The sequence below is a fragment of the Bos indicus genome, chromosome 8 (assembly GCF_029378745.1).
Source record: "Bos indicus isolate NIAB-ARS_2022 breed Sahiwal x Tharparkar chromosome 8, NIAB-ARS_B.indTharparkar_mat_pri_1.0, whole genome shotgun sequence".
Lineage (NCBI taxonomy): Eukaryota > Metazoa > Chordata > Mammalia > Artiodactyla > Bovidae > Bos > Bos indicus.
Window position 1 is genome coordinate 45,778,396 of NC_091767.1, and position 15,024 is coordinate 45,793,419.

The window sequence follows — 15,024 nt, forward strand, 5'->3', positions numbered from 1 at the left end:
CAAGAATACTGGAGTGGGTTGCCATTCCCTTCTCTAGGAGATCTTACCAACTAGGGATTGAACTTGCTTCCCCTGCATTGCAGGCAGATACTTTACCGCCTGAGCCACCATGTAAGCCTATATCTATATCTATCTATATCCTATTTACAACCAAAAACAGATGTAGATAATAGTAGTGCATTATTTAAAATATAATCTTTAGTAGTCATGGGACAAAGTAACAAAGGCCTTTTCCCACAAAACATCCTTTTGAAACATATATATATATATATATATATATATATTTTTTTTTTTTTTTTTGGTTACACACACGAGGCATGTGGGATCTTAGTTCCTTAATCAGGGATCGAACCTGTGCCTCATGCAGTGGGAATACAGAATCATAACCGTTGAACCATGGAGGAAGTCCATGAAATATTTAAAATTTGAGTTAAAAAAAAAGTGTCCATTTCATCAAATACTTTTTGGAGCTTATGTATGTATTATACATTTTAAGTAACTCTAACTCTAAATGCTCTGTCTTATATAGAAGTGAGACTCCAGATTAAGAAAACATGGGATACACCACTGAAATAATCAAGTAATTCCCTGTTCTATACCTTTATTTGAAATATATAGGAAGAAGTATATCTAGTCATATTGATGATTTCGTTAAGTTGACTATTCATTATCAATGCAGTTTAGAGACAACTGTGACAATTTCTCTCATTTGTTTTTGGCTTTTTGTTTTAATGTTCTAGATACAAATGATATTTTAAAACTCTGTTTACAAATGTTAATCAGATCATTGGTTTCACACAGACAACAGCTCACACCTCCACCGCAATTAAATAAGACAGGCTGGGGGACTTAAGTTGAATTGTAAAACACTACAGGTAAAAATAAAGTCATACTTAACACTCATTTTAGGAGATGAAAAGTTTACTTTAAAATTGCAAACATTTAGCAAAGATAAGACATAAACGCTATTTTCCATATTCTACAGAAATATAATTTATAGCTGGCTTGGTACATGGTAACATGATTAAAAACAAATCTAATGGAAAAAAAAGAATGGTTTCATTCTACTTTTCTGCAACTTATTACAATTTAATAAGTGTACCAGTAAGTACTGGAGGACAGCTGCATGGGAAGATTAGAATCCTAGGGCTATTTGCTAAATACACATTATTGTATTATAATGATAAGAACAAAATAGGTACAGATATACAATAAACATGCAATTTAAGCTATTATTTTGAAGAAACAGGACAGAATTTAGTGAACATATTGAAAAATGTATTATTAATAATGTGTGGTTATAATCAGTATATTATGGTATTTTACAAGGCATGGAATAACTTCCTCAAATAATGCTTGGCAAAATGAAACAGGTTGAGCCAACTTCTAAAGAAAATTTAAAACGAAGGCAAAGAAAAACAAGTGGATAATTCAGTTCGATTCTCTTCTAAGTATAATAAATAATTTTTAATGTACCATAATTTCATGCCTACCTCAGCATCTCTAATTTAAAATAAAGCCATACTTTGTACTCTATGAATCTGCTTTGTCCAACAGAGCAGCCCCCAGCCATAAGTGGCTTTTTGAGCATTTGACATGTAGCTAGTCAGAACTGAGATGCTCTGAGTGCAAAATACACGCTGAATTTTGAGGACTTTCTATGGGAAAACAAGGTAAAACACCTCAATTCTGTATATAGGTTACACATGTAAAAGAATATTTTTAATATACTGGGTTAATTAAAATATATTATAAAGCTAATTTTATGTATTTCTTTTTTTAACGTGGCTACTAGCTTTAAAATTTTAAATTACGTTATGTAGCTTACATTTGTTTTTACTGGACAGCGCGGATACAGAAAATCTATAGTCATTATATCAGCCTTAGAATTTAGCATCACTCTTAAAGCACTCTGGACTATTAACTCACAGAACACCATAAGCACACACTGTAAATACATTATTTCAAAATTTATTTTTATCCCTCTGCAAGGTACACGTTTTAAGTGTAAAAAGAATTCACAAAATATTTAATCCTTAAAAAACATCAAGTAGAATATGGTAAATGCCAAATGAAATTCAATGCCGACTGTAATACTGGGGGAAAATAGTTTAAGAAAAACAGCAGTGCAATCAGAGTGAAGACAATTGGTATCTTCAGTAAAATAAGTTAGTCAAACTTATCTTTAATATCCAGGATCTGACCGTGCACCACAGATCATACATGTAACTTGTCCCATTTAATTATAACCTACACTGTTCATTTAATCTTAACACTGACTGCAACACTCCATTTTCTGGAAAATCTTTAAGCATGTAAAATTAACAGACATGGTGAATTCTAATAGCAGAATATAATATCTGAGAACTATACTTTAAAGTCCCTCAGTGTTAAAGTAAGCAACTGCCTAGTGTCCAAGAGACTTGAGTCCAAAGAGACTTCGTGAAAAAAAAATTTTTTAGAAGCTATGAAGAAAAAATAAGATCACTGCTCTTTTAGCATTTTCTTCTTTTTAGTTTCTTTGTAGCAGGGTGTATAAATATTTGGTGTATTTATAATACCTCGTCTTTTATTTTGTCCAATTCAAAAACAAGTTAATCTGGTACATATTCCATATATACACCATTATTCTCCTAGGAACAACAAATACCAGTACACAATACCCACAGTGGTCACCTCAGTCAGAAGCCAGTGTTCGTCATGCATCAACAATCTCATCAGGAGGCACTGCCTAACTATGCCCGTGCTGCATATTCTGCTTGTCACATCTCAGGATGGAATGCTTGTTTTTAAATTGTTTAAATCTGTTTGAATTAGGTAAACTCTGTCAAAAATGCTCTGAAAGTCACAAATTAATAGACTCAAACTACTAGATTATTCATATAAATTTCTTCCTCATTTTGCTATCACTACTTTTAAGACACTGAAAAGTAACCAAGACTTAGGGAGAAATAAACAGAACTTATACCAGAAAACAGAGATTCCCAGATGGTGCGTGCCAATACAGGAGACAAAGAAACGTGGGTTTGATCCCTGGGTCAGGAAGATCCCCTGGAGTAGGAAATGGCAACCCACTCCAGTATTCTTGCCTGGGAAATCCCATGAACAGAGAAGCCTGGAGGGCTACACTCCCATGGGGTTGCAAAGAGTCAGACACAACTGAGCACGCACGCACAGAGAGACTAGAAAATACTAGACCAACACAGAATCTGACTGCAGAAGACTATAGCAATTCTCTCTAGAGTTCAGCAGCCTATTAAGACATTTAATCACATTCATGAATGTGCCTTGCACAGAGATACTACTTAAACTTTTCATATCTTCAGACCATTTCTACATAAACGATTAAAAAAATTTTATTACATGTTACTAACTCCAACTTAAATAAGCCTAATTCATGTCAAATGAGAAAAATTTCCAGTTTCAAACATATATTACTATAAAAATATACTCTTCAATGAAAAGATGACAACAGTCTCCTTTCTGAAAGCTGTTGCACTGATGTTAGATCAATAATCCACCAAGTATTTATTGAGCACCTACTATGAGTGCATTCGTTCTTTAACTAGTAAGAAAAAAAATCTGCTCCAAATGCAAGATGACATTTGTGAGGGAGGATAAAGTATTAGCATTTCTAACAGACTGCTGTATGAATCAATATCTGAACGTGTGAAACTGTTCATCCCTATGACATTGAAAAATCTCAAATTTATTATTGATCGCTTTATAAAGACAAACATTTGAAGTATGCTGCATAGTACTTTGAGGAAAGTGACTGCCATACATAAAATTAAGGCTGATTCCCTATATGTATGGAAGAAGAGTCAAAATGTCATGGTTCATAAGCAACCGAAGACTTACTATGAACAGTTTACACCAATATCTGGTTAATTCAAGCAAATGGGCACTTGTGTTAGGTTTCCAATTTTGCTTGACGGGGGCTGGTGTAATAAAGAAAACTGCTTTTAAATAGGAGCACTTCAAGCAAGTATGAAAATAAAAGTCCTTTGGATAAAATTCTTTGTAAAACCACTATATAAGCTGAAATTCCAAATCTCATTTAAATATATATACATATATGTATGTGAATACACACACATATGTATGCCTTAAAAGTATCTAAATTTCACTTACAATGTTATATAGCTGTATATCATTGCTGTGTATGTTTGAACCTGATTATGTATCTTAAACACAATACTGTATTTCTCCTGAAGCTAAGAATATGGACAGTGATAAGATAAACAAGCTAGTTTTAACTTTCTAGCCTGTAACAATTCTGACCTGTTGAGTTCCTGCCAGGCGCAAGGCGTTACGCAATGTACTGAACATGTACACAGGCCTTTACGCAAAACACTCTCTCGGGGAGACTGAAGTTTTAAGAAGCATAAGAGTTATCAGTTTGAAAACCAACAGTAATCATTTTTTCAACAGGATTTCCAAAAACTGAGACTTATGTCAACTAAAACACCCCTACCTTTGCTAAACATGGAAAATAATACAATACAAAAGTCATTTCTGTAGAAGACATGTGTAAGAGAACATTCATAATAGAGCCACAGGGACTGAAGCAGCGAGAGGAACGCGGAGGCAGTCACCGAGCGCCTATGAGCTACTGCGCTGGTAGTAGTTTATAAAAAATACTATCTATACTAACATTTTTAAGAGCTAGTAATATATTAGCATATTTTCACTTTTTTTGCCACTGAATATAAAGTTTTGTCCTAAATTTACTAATTTTTCTACACCCTGAGGAATAATAACAGATTAATAAAAGAAGTGCCAGGGTTAAGCTTTGTGGGCCATATTATTGTGCAGAAAGCACAAACTCTATATAGCTAATATGCTTGGAAGCACAAGATTTCATCAACAGAGTAAGCTACTGCTATTTTTTTCTTCTTTCTTTTTTTTAAGTAAACAGTTTGGTTTTATAGTGTTAACATGGCCTGGTGAGAATACAGAAGTCAAAGTTGGAAGCCTGAGGTCCCTAACCCCCAGCTCCACAACTGACACGATAGCTTTGTTTCCACCATAAACATGACCTATTGCTGTCCTTTAGGAATACATATTCAACAGTTCTCTGAAAAGCACTTTAGAATCTTAAATATAATTAACAGTTATTTGCTATCTGGAAATACGGAATTCTGATCCTTCCCCTCTTCACACCCAAATACATAAAAAGCCACATTTTAAATTTCATGTCATTATTTACTTCTGTTCCTCCAATATTTGAAAAAATTAAACTTCCATTTCCCCCCCCTCTCAACTATCATCCATAAGCCTGAATTTGGGAAGGAGTTCTTAAAAGTCCTTAAAATGATGCAAAGGATTCACTTAGGACAACCATATGGCATTTCTGTTAGGACAGAGAGCCACTGTTTCCCTTTAAGCATGGGCTATACAGGTTTCAGGCTGATCTTTAGTTATGAATATGCCATCCTCTAAACGTGATGCCTCCAACCCCCAAAAAGTTAGCTGTTACTGAGAAAGAACTAATTCTTCTTGGTAGGGTGCTTGAAAATGCAAACCAAAACATCCTTCTTGCTCATATCAGTAACTCACTTAAGGATAAAATATTCCACTAGACCATGTCTAGCAGTTGGAATAAATAAAATAATCAATCGTTTAATAAAATTTTCACCCTTTGATTTTTACTTAAAGGTTAATTAAACTTAAACATAATCTTGCTTCAGCGAAAAGTAAGAAAGGCACTCAAAGAAACACAGTATATGCACAGTTATTTTTTAAAAGACACTATGTGATGGTAAATGCAATTCTCAGGGTTGACTTTTCCTGCTCACTGCCTTCAAAACACTGAACTTGCCTAAGCTTTCCTCTGCTTTCACGCACTTCTCTACTGAACAGGAGCACATCACAGAGTATACCCAAGCACAGGAGGGTGGCAGCATGTAAAGTGCTAGGGTCTGTTAGCTCTATTTGAGAAATTTACTTAGAAGACAAAAAGTTCAGTTGTTACAATGCTGTTCAAATTTTCTAGCATATTTTCAATATTTTAAAGTTTTAAAATGTAATTTTCTAGTAAGAAAATAATTAAGCTTACAAAAGCTTTTTGCAAAAAAAAAAAGTGTTTTCTAACTTCCTTTGATAAACTAAATCTTTAGCATCTTCTGTAATACAGGGGAACTAAGGTCGAAATTAGATTGTTGCATAGCAAGTGGTAGCATTCCTAACTTATATTTAGCCCTCATGTCTGATATCATCTTGTGCTATTAAGAGAAAAATACTAGACTGACAATTTGTTCTCAAAAATACTAAGTTTTACACACACATACATGTATATATCTAGACAAGCATAAATTCACATGACCTGAATATATCTAAATGATAGTGTATCACTATATATATGCGTTCCTACAAAAAAGCCACATAAAAATCCAAGAACTTCTGTTGGCATGTCTTGTGTTACTAAGTCCTTATCTGAAGACTTAAGTGGCTTTGTGTGACATCTTGTATATTTAATCTGATAAATAATGAAGCCTTGAATTTAAATTAGAATTGTACCACTGGAATAAGAAATATGACTCAAAGTCTGGGCCCAGAGAAAAAATGCTAAAACATAAAAAAGAAAAAGGGGACACTAAAAGGTATCAAATCCTTAAGTTTAAAAAAAAATGACTCACGGGTTTAAGAAATATCAAAAAAGTTCAAGTTGTGGAGGGAAAAGGAGAAGCATAAAATGACTACTTATGCATAGATACAGATCAACAAATCTTTGAAATCAGTTTCCTCAGATACCCCAAAAGTGGCTCTGGCTCTATGGGCAAGATCTGTCCCCCAACATCATAAATGAATAGAAAGTAGTGTTCTTAATGAAAATGGTCTTCATTCTTCTATGAATTTTTAATATATATTAAAGTACAGTTAACTGATATTATACAGCTGCATTTCTTGGCTGGGATTTAACAAACATAAACAAAGTAGTTCAATGAAGAAAAAAATCTAAATTAACTTATTCTATATGCAATAGCTGCTCCTAAGTATCATGAAGGCAGAATACATCATTCATTGACAATTCAGTGCTCTACTCCATCAATTTCTCAATCATAACTCACTCTATGCATCCTGCATGATTAATTTTCCCATCTTCAGTTAATCATTCATAAATTTAATAAATATTTAATAAGTCCTTACAATATGCAAGGCAGACAGAATCTGGGAACACATTACCAAAATAGGTACATTTAAAAAAGTAAAAGATTGGGGAGGAGTGATTGTACAGATATTTTATCTGTAAGATATTTACAGATCTTATTGCTTTTTTTTTAACTTGTCAGTAGTATTCTTGACCTAGGATGGTCTACAATTCTTCCAGTAAAAGTTGGATGAAATGTGTGTTAATCTAAATCATCTTTTCTTTTAACAGTGACATATTTATCGAAAAGTAAGTGAAGACTAATGAGTCTCTAAAAATAGACACATCCTTTCCACTGCATGAGCTCATTCAGTCCAAGAGATATTATCATGCTACAGCTAGTGAGCTGGATGTCCACCACTCAGAGTAAAGCACACAACTACACAGGGCAATATTATGTTTTTCTGTGAATGAACACTTGAAAACTACAAATTTTAGAAATAAAGTAGCACACAAGAGTCAGATACAAACTGTATCCTTTGGATATTTGTATTTTTACTTGGTACTTAAAACTATTAGGAAGACAGGAGACCAAGGTATATTAAAGGACTGCATGGCTTTGTGCAGGGGTGAGTTAAGAGACTTAAAACACAAGAAGACAGTTAACATCAAAGAAGGGCAAGAAACTTTGTGGAAGATATAAAAAAGTGTGGAACATTATAAAATTTAGCTGATGTTTCACAGGAGATTGTCTATACTCATGTCTTGACACTCTCACACTCACACACCAAAGCATAAGAAGCCCTATCAGTCAGGATACTTAAAATGATTCTTGGAAGAAAACTAACAGAGAGGCCAAAATCTGGCAACGTACATTAGAGGAACTGACTGGATCTCCACGTCATCTGTGTGTAGTTTACCCCTTAATCCCTGCAGCTGCTAAAAATCATAAAGTAATAGTTTTATCCAGAGGTCTAGGTAGACCTTGAGGTATTTGATTCAAAATATGCTTTGTACATAAAAGGTTATAAAATTATGCTCATAATGCCAATCATTTTCTCACCTAAATACTACAAAAAGTTATAAAAGGGTAATTTTTGCTCTAGGAGAGAAGAGCAGCTTCTGTCTATAAGTACCAGCCTAGACAAGCTTTTTGGTATTCTTAAGTCTCACTTGATAGTTTGCCACTCAACAAAATCATGATACACAAGTAAAGTACCTATTCTTTTCCCTTAAGGCAACGTTCCTCACTCAAGTCTAGAGTCTCCATAACAGTGAGATAGAAGAGGTCTGTTTTCCCTACATGTCTTCTTACCCTACAGGCAGCCTAGCATAAAAAGAGGAAAACAGGCAAAGCATGGTGGTCACACTGTTCCAGCCACTACTACATTTTATACACACAGGATAATAAACTGCCCCCCTAAAAGTTACCCAATAACATTATTAGGGTAACTTTTAGGGGGGCAATTTATATTCATATTTGTGTGTGTTTAATGGGGTATGGAATTAACTGGAAACAGGAGAATATCTTTAGTTTACATCTATGAAATATAATAGACAAGGAAAAATATACAAAAGTGAAGCTGACCAAAAAAAAACCACGGATGGGGAAAATAAAGAGAAAGGTATGTGGAAAGAAGAAATGCAAAGCACTGTTTCATATCAAGAAATCAGATATTACCTGATATTACTTTCAGATTATTATCAGATATTACTTTCACCACATCTGTCTCACCTATTTGAAAAATGCAGCCCTTATTATTGAAAAGGTAAGATGGATACTTTGGTACCTCATCCCTGATAAATTCAGTATCAAAGTTTCTAAATTGTTTTATTTTTTAAAATAAAGACTGAAGAACCAACCTTCAAGACTATTCTTTCCCCCTGGCTTTTGCCAGTAAACTTAATAATCCCTTCATAAAAATTTTGTAGTTTATCCAGTGTATCCTCAGTAACTTAAAAACTTTACAAAGGAAGGTTTTTAATGGATACGTTTTTATGCATAAGCCTGCCATATTGCATGGTGAATTTGGAGGAAAATAAGTAGTAATAACTAAAAATGGCGTTCTAGGTTTTTTTAAAATTGACTTTAATTGATTGAGGTAAAAAAACTTATCAAAGCTAGTAGTAAAAATAAGTTTCCACTACAATTACATAAACTCATAAAATTAGTTTTTTAAAATAATTAGTTTAAAAATGGATTATATTAGAACTACGTTGTTCATATAAATTCCAATACTTCTGACTTTGGTTACGTTGGCCTATGACTCGAGTATAACATGCTAGTGAAAGAGAAATGGTGTGTATTTTCACAAATTCATCCATCTGGCCATCTGATTCTCAAAACAGCAATTAGATCGAGTAATTCTGAATTTGTATTGTTCTTAAGCTAAACTACAGCATAACTTTTTGATTACCAAAAAAAAAAAAAAAAAAAGCCTATACAGCAACTGCACTGAGGTGGGCTGAGGTGTGTGTGAACCAATCTGGAGAATCAAATGAGCAAAGTCTCAAAGACAGGAATATACAGGATGAGAAGTTAAAAAGAAAAAAGTTAAGACTCACTGTTTAGCAAGAAGGAACTACACAGTTATTTTATAGCCAAAGGAATGCCAGTTCTTAACAAAATAAATAAAATGAAAGATTTACTAGGGACTTTTAGCCTAAAGATGAAGATCACATAGTTAGCCAATAGTAGCAACAGTTCATGCAACTATGTAAATAAGAAAGAAAAGCCATATTGCACTAAAAAGGGGAACTTTGCAGGACTAATTCACCTCTTTCATTGACTCAATGTAACCAGCCATTTTCTGTATGCATTGGCAAACCTGGCCTGTTCCACGTTCCGACAGGTGGACAGTACTTGATCGATGAACCTGTGCTCCATTTCCAGGCCCAGGGAGTCTGGAGCTGGGGTCCGCTTCAGGCGTTTGATTTCCTGGGAATAGCCTTGCTTGCTAAAGTCACTGAGTCCATCCACCTCCATTGCCTGAGACGTGTGGGGGCCTGCTGGGATACCGTGCAAGTCACTCAAAGTTCCCCCAGGACTGTCGGCAGGTGACAACTGGATCACGCTGTGAGGAAACCTACCATTTAAGTGATGCTGAAGGTAGAAAACATGCCGTCTGTGAAAGAAGAGGAGGAGGAATAGAAGAGAAAAGAAAAACCACATCACAATGTCAAGCTTTTCAGAAGAAAACAGAAAAGTAAGTTAGACAATTTCCAAACACACAGTAGTGTTCAGTCTCACTGCCTCCGGTAACCCAGAGCGATCTGGGGAAGGAGAGTAGTTAAGATGTAGTCTCTGGTATTCGAACAGAGCTTCACAAGTCCAGATTACTAGTTTGTTGAAATACTACCCCAAAGGTTTTTAAAAAAACGTTGACTGAGATGAGGACAATCACCTGGTGCTGTTACTCTCTGTAACTATAATATGAAACCAGAGATGCGTTTTTGCCCAATCTCTGCTATAAATTAAAATATAAAACAAAACCAAAATTAACCTCATTGATAGCCTAAAAGACAAGTGATTTTCAGCAACAAGAGGATTAAATAGCTCCTCTAGAGGATTAGTCTATGGCCTCTATCCAGTACTTTCTTTAATAAGAACAGAACTGCTGCAACTGGACTTACTTATCTTAGAAACCCTCTGAATTTCCCCCTAATCCAGCACTACAGTCTCATTAAACATCCACATGTGCTAGAATGTGCTGGGCTCTGAGAAAAGTATGTTAAAACACACAGTTCCTGTTCTTCCCCTAAGGAGAGTTTTCCTGCTCTTAGAATCATCTGTAGTTATTTGTTAAAAATGAAGATCCATATGCCTAATTTCCAAAAATTGTGACAAAATGGGGTCCACATCTTTGTACAAAATAAGGTAAACTACATAGATTTTAGGTTGTTATATCTCATTTATATTAACAATTCTAAGCCTTTAAAAGAGAATTCTATTCATTTTCCTAGCTTATTCTGGAACAAAGGAGCATATAGCATATTCATTTTACAGATAAATCTTAAAGGACAGAGAAGCAGCTTAAGGGCACTGAATCAGTAGAAAACTGGTCTGTATGATATATAGGTCTTCCCAACTGTCTCTTTTCCCCATTCCAAACTCCCATTAATCTTATGAACAAAGAAAGTTTCTGTTCTAACAATCTAGCTATCTTCCGAAAACAAATATAATTTTTAATATTCTCTAAGCCTAGCTATTAATGTGTCTAAATATGAAACAGCAACAAAAATCTAACACCAAAATATGCAAGTCAAGATCTCTCTCCTTTTCTAAAAATGTGGAATAAGACTGTCTTGTTTATAAGAGAAAAAGACAATTTTGTATTTATGAAGGTGCCAAAGAGGGGAGATTGTCTTTCATCTTCTAATATATCTTCCAAATATATTTAGTCTGGAAAAAGGGAAAAAATTTCAATTAACTTAAAAAAATACACAATTATTTAAAATGCCTACCTCTTGCCTAACACAGGCAAGTCATTTGTCTATAAGCATAATCTTGTAACTTGAAGTAAAATCTGTATATTTAATGCCAGAGATGCCTCCAACTAAGTGATAATCCAAAATAAACCAATCAGGGGATTTCCATACTTGGATTTCATTTCAAAATGAGAAGTACTGTCAAAGGTACTTAAAACTCAAGTTATGAGGTTGCTAACCCTCGTTCACACCTTCATAATAATCCTGAATAGTAAAATTAAACAAATATTAATAAAATATATTTTATTTTACCTTAAAAATAAAAAAAAGTCAAGAGATTATACTCAAAGTAAATTAATCTGCAGGCCATCATGGCTGAGAAGAACAGTAAAGCTTAACTATCTGTGTGTGCTCAGACGTGTATGACTCTCTGCGACCCCATGGACTGTAGCCCGCCAGGCTCCTCTGTTATGGAATTTTCCAGGCAAGAATACTGGAGTGGGTTTGCCATTTCCTTCTCCAGGGGTATCTTCCAGACCCAGGGATCAAACCCATGTCTCCTGCATTGGCAGGCAGATTCATTACCACTGAGCCATTTGGGAAGCCAAAGCTTAACTATTCGCAGGGTCTAATCATTGATTTCAACCCTGACTATACATCAAATTTACCTGTTAGGGTTTTTTCTTTTTTTTTTTTTTTTTTTTTTAAAAAGACAGATGGCAGCACTCTATCGCAGAAATGCTAAGTATCAGGATCTCCAAAGATGGAGTCCAGAAACATTTTTTAGTTTGGAAGTAACACATGTTATTCTGTTGCACAATCAAGGATGAACACCACCATCTTGAGCCATTGGCAAAGATCTGTGCAAAGAACCTCATGCTCATGAAGACTGTGAGGAGGAGGCTATGGTAACACAAAGTCCTTTGAATCACTCAGGCAAAGTTCCATAGTTAAATTACCGTATTTACCCAAGGAGGCTCCAGTCAGATGTAAGACCTTCTGTAGCTCTCATAAGGACACACAGAGTTTCATGCAGGAAATACATCTTCCTTCTCTTACCTATGACACCAAAGGGTTTCATGTCCTGGGTAGGCATCAATAAGATCAGTGCTGAATTCAACTTCTTCTTCTAGAAGATGGGGAAGATTTATCCTTGATTCCTCTGCTGAAGCCACTGCTTCTTCATCTTTTGGGAGAACTACAGTTGACTCACTTCTCAAAGGACTTTGCTCCAATACAGAACCGTCAGTCACAGTTTGGCTAATCAAAGACTTTAATAAAAATTGGCGGTAGTGAAATCCACTGTGGTCTGAAACATGCATGGATGCCCAGTGTTTAGTAGAAGATAGTTCATCAAGAAGAATCTTGTAGGAAGGAAAAAGGGAAGTGAAATGAGGAATTGCTAAAGGTTTTCCTTTCTCTGTTAATGCTTTGAATTTCTTTCATTCATTCCTTGTTTTGATAATGCCATTCCTATCAATATTTTGTACATAACATCCAACACAGTGTTGTTGCTTAATAAATACTCATGTTCCATTTCTTTTAGAAAATAATAAATTTTTTTAATACTACAGAATTTAAGGACCTTTCTAATTGGCATACACATAGAACAGCCAGATTCTAAAATAAGGAAAGACTCTGGGTATTCACTTTTAATTTAATGCTTATACTGAAGGGAAAATATAAATTCAGAGGTCACTTTGATGGAAACTTTTTTTTGCATTTAATCAATCTGTACTGTATCTATTTGTTCAACAATAGACTCGGTGTAACTATTTCTTTGGCACTATTAAGTGTCATCAGGGCAGAAACCATGTCTATTTCGTTCACTACTTAATTCTAAGGGCTTAGTACAAAAACATGATGCATGAATAACAGGAATTTTCAAGTGCTCATGACTTTCACTATTTGTCTCAAACTTATCACCAATAAGTGACTTTTTTAAATAGGTAAGACAAAATTCAGCAGTGAATTGTTTAAATTTGCAAACTAAAGAATTTCAAATGGAGATAAAAAGGAAAGCAGCATTTCTGAAAAAATAAATTATTTGGCAGCGTCTCAGACAGGTTAGCAAACGAGTTTTGATCAGAAAAAGGTGTATTGAGGGCCTACCACATCTGTCAGAGAGAGGATTTTCAGACCACCTAAGGAAAAATGACATGTACTTATCAACAGTGAACCATACAGACCACACAATGCCAAAAAGCTCTTTTACCTGCTCTTCAGGGAGCTCAGGCAAATGCCTTCTCCTTAAGCAAGATCCCTCTCTACTTTTCATAGAGAAAACCAGAAGTCTTCCCTCTTCTCAGCCTCCATAGTTCTTGTGTGTTCCATCATATATATTATAGAAATTCCTGTACACCTTTTCATCCCCACTAAACTATACAAGTTTTTTAAGATACTTATTCATTTCTAATTACTGTTCCCATCACCCTATACCCTATATAAAAATGTTTAATGAATGAATGAACAATTTAATAAACAAAGTGACTGGTAAAGACGGATATGATTACTCCCAGCTAGGATGGTCAAGTTTTATCAGTGAAATGTTTTAAACATCTCCTTTAAATTATAATGAGTTAATTCACAGCCACATAAATTTATTTCAGAGGCTATTGCTAGTGAGTCTCTGAGAAATGGATAACGAGATTATTTGATTTAAAAGGTGGGCAAAATAAACCCACCAGATAAACTTCTACCTGCAAAACAAAAACTAATCTTAAGGTTTTTGTTTTGTTTTTTTTTAATTATATTTTTGAAGACTTAACCTGCAGGAAATTCAGGCCATAATACAGCAGCATTTTAATTATGGTACAGCTTCTTACTATGTATTGAAAAGAATAGAAGACTTGTTTAAAATGAATTTATATAATGTGAAAAACATTTAGATTATTTCTACTATATATTTTCTACATGTAAAAATTAAAAATTCATTGTAATTTTGAGGCAAAAATAGCATATATTTAAAAGGTTTTCAACAAAACTAATTCAATTCCTAAAAACTCTTTTCTGAGACTATTTAAGAGAAAAATTCACTATATTCTTTTCCCTAAGATATAAAATGCCTACTAACTAAAGAAGAAATCTTTTAACAGGAATTTCAGGGTGTTTTCTTAGTAGAATAAAAGGCAGTGATTTTTTTTAAAAAGAAAGCAATTATTTTTAAGTGATCTTAAAGATACTGCACAAAGATATGGCTTAACCGGAAGGCACTGACAGAACAAATGACCTTTGTATAATTATTCTTTTCCAACATTCCACATAAAAATGAGTTAGTGAATAAATAAATTATAAGAAAACTATGGAAGCAGGGCTATGAAAGAGAAGGTAACAGGTTTAAAATGAAAGACTACTAGAAATGCTAGTTCTTATAGACACATACACCATGAGTTCTGTACATTTTTTAAAAAACATTTGGTTTTTCTTCTGATTATACAAGATGATCATTATAGAAAAATGTAAAAATACAGAATATAAAGAAGCAAAAAAATCCCCACATCATT

At 34.2% G+C, this 15,024-nt stretch overlaps 1 protein-coding gene across 5 annotated transcripts in view; it reads right to left on the reverse strand.

The window, feature by feature from the left end:
* Window positions 1-1,955: 1,955 nt before the first annotated feature.
* Window positions 1,956-15,024, reverse strand: part of PTAR1 (protein prenyltransferase alpha subunit repeat containing 1) — a 49,772-nt gene continuing 36,703 nt past the window's right edge. For 4 of the 5 annotated variants that reach the window (XM_070794628.1, XM_070794627.1, XM_070794626.1 and 1 more), the window contains 2 exons: window positions 12,581-12,885; window positions 1,956-10,218 (listed from right to left, as the gene is read on the reverse strand). In XM_070794628.1, coding sequence (XP_070650729.1) covers window positions 9,876-10,218; window positions 12,581-12,885 — 648 coding nt within the window. In that variant the 3' untranslated portion in view covers window positions 1,956-9,875. The remainder of the gene's footprint in view (window positions 10,219-12,580; window positions 12,886-15,024) is intronic. The other variant, XM_070794630.1, reaches the window with a different exon arrangement.